Source organism: Propithecus coquereli, unplaced genomic scaffold (assembly GCF_000956105.1).
Source record: "Propithecus coquereli isolate 6110/MARCELLA unplaced genomic scaffold, Pcoq_1.0 Scaffold16399, whole genome shotgun sequence".
Taxonomy (NCBI): domain Eukaryota; kingdom Metazoa; phylum Chordata; class Mammalia; order Primates; family Indriidae; genus Propithecus; species Propithecus coquereli.
The window spans coordinates 1-762 of NW_012140968.1; the positions used below are offsets into that span (position 1 = coordinate 1).

General features: G+C 40.8%; 1 protein-coding gene across 1 annotated transcript in view; it reads left to right on the forward strand.

The window, feature by feature from the left end:
• Positions 1-240: 240 nt before the first annotated feature.
• Positions 241-762, forward strand: part of LOC105807759 (serine racemase-like) — a 3,300-nt gene continuing 2,778 nt past the window's right edge. Inside the window, exon 1 of the mRNA XM_012641216.1 lies at positions 241-640. Within this exon, the coding sequence (XP_012496670.1) occupies positions 350-640 (291 nt within the window). The 5' untranslated portion in view covers positions 241-349. The remainder of the gene's footprint in view (positions 641-762) is intronic.

A 762-nucleotide genomic window follows, 5' to 3' on the forward strand; every position in this document is an offset into this window, starting at 1 on the left:
CTCGGGAGGCTGAGGCAGGAGGATCGCTTGAGCCCAGGAGTTTGAGGTTGCTGTGAGCTAGGCTGACACCACGGCACTCACTCTAGCCCAGGCAAGAGTGAGACTCTGTCTCAAAAAAAAAAAAAAATTTATAGCAAATTTTGAACCCAAGTCATTCAAGCAGCTTCACAACAATGATGAAAAGCAAAGTGGAGACCAGTGGATATGCCAAGCGATGGGTGGTATGGGTGGGGAGTAGACTTTAGCCTTCCATAATCACCATCAGTCACTTCCTACAAAACTTCACCAGAAAAACTTTGTTCAGCTTCAAGACAAGTCCCTTCTATACAGAAATTCTGGCACTCTAGTAATGGAGTCAGTCCCCACAGAATACCACAGACCCCAGGTCTATTCCCTTGTGTTATGCATTTTCAATCTTTTCAATAAACATACTATCTTACACTTTGCTTTCTTATTCCTGGGTTTCAGAACCATGTGTGCTCATTACTGCATCTCCTTTGCTGATGTTGAAAAAGCTCACGTCAACATTCGAGATTTTATCCACCTCACACCAGTCCTAACAAGCTCCATTTTGAATCAAGTAACGGGGCGCAATCTTTTCTTCAAATGTGAACTCTTCCAGAAAACTGGATCTTTTAAGGTAACAATCCCTTTTCTTAGTATATTACATATACTTTCAAACCCCTTTTATATATACATTTATTTTATTCTCCTGACCACCCAGTGAGGTAGGTAGAAGTAAATTAATACCTTTTTATAGTT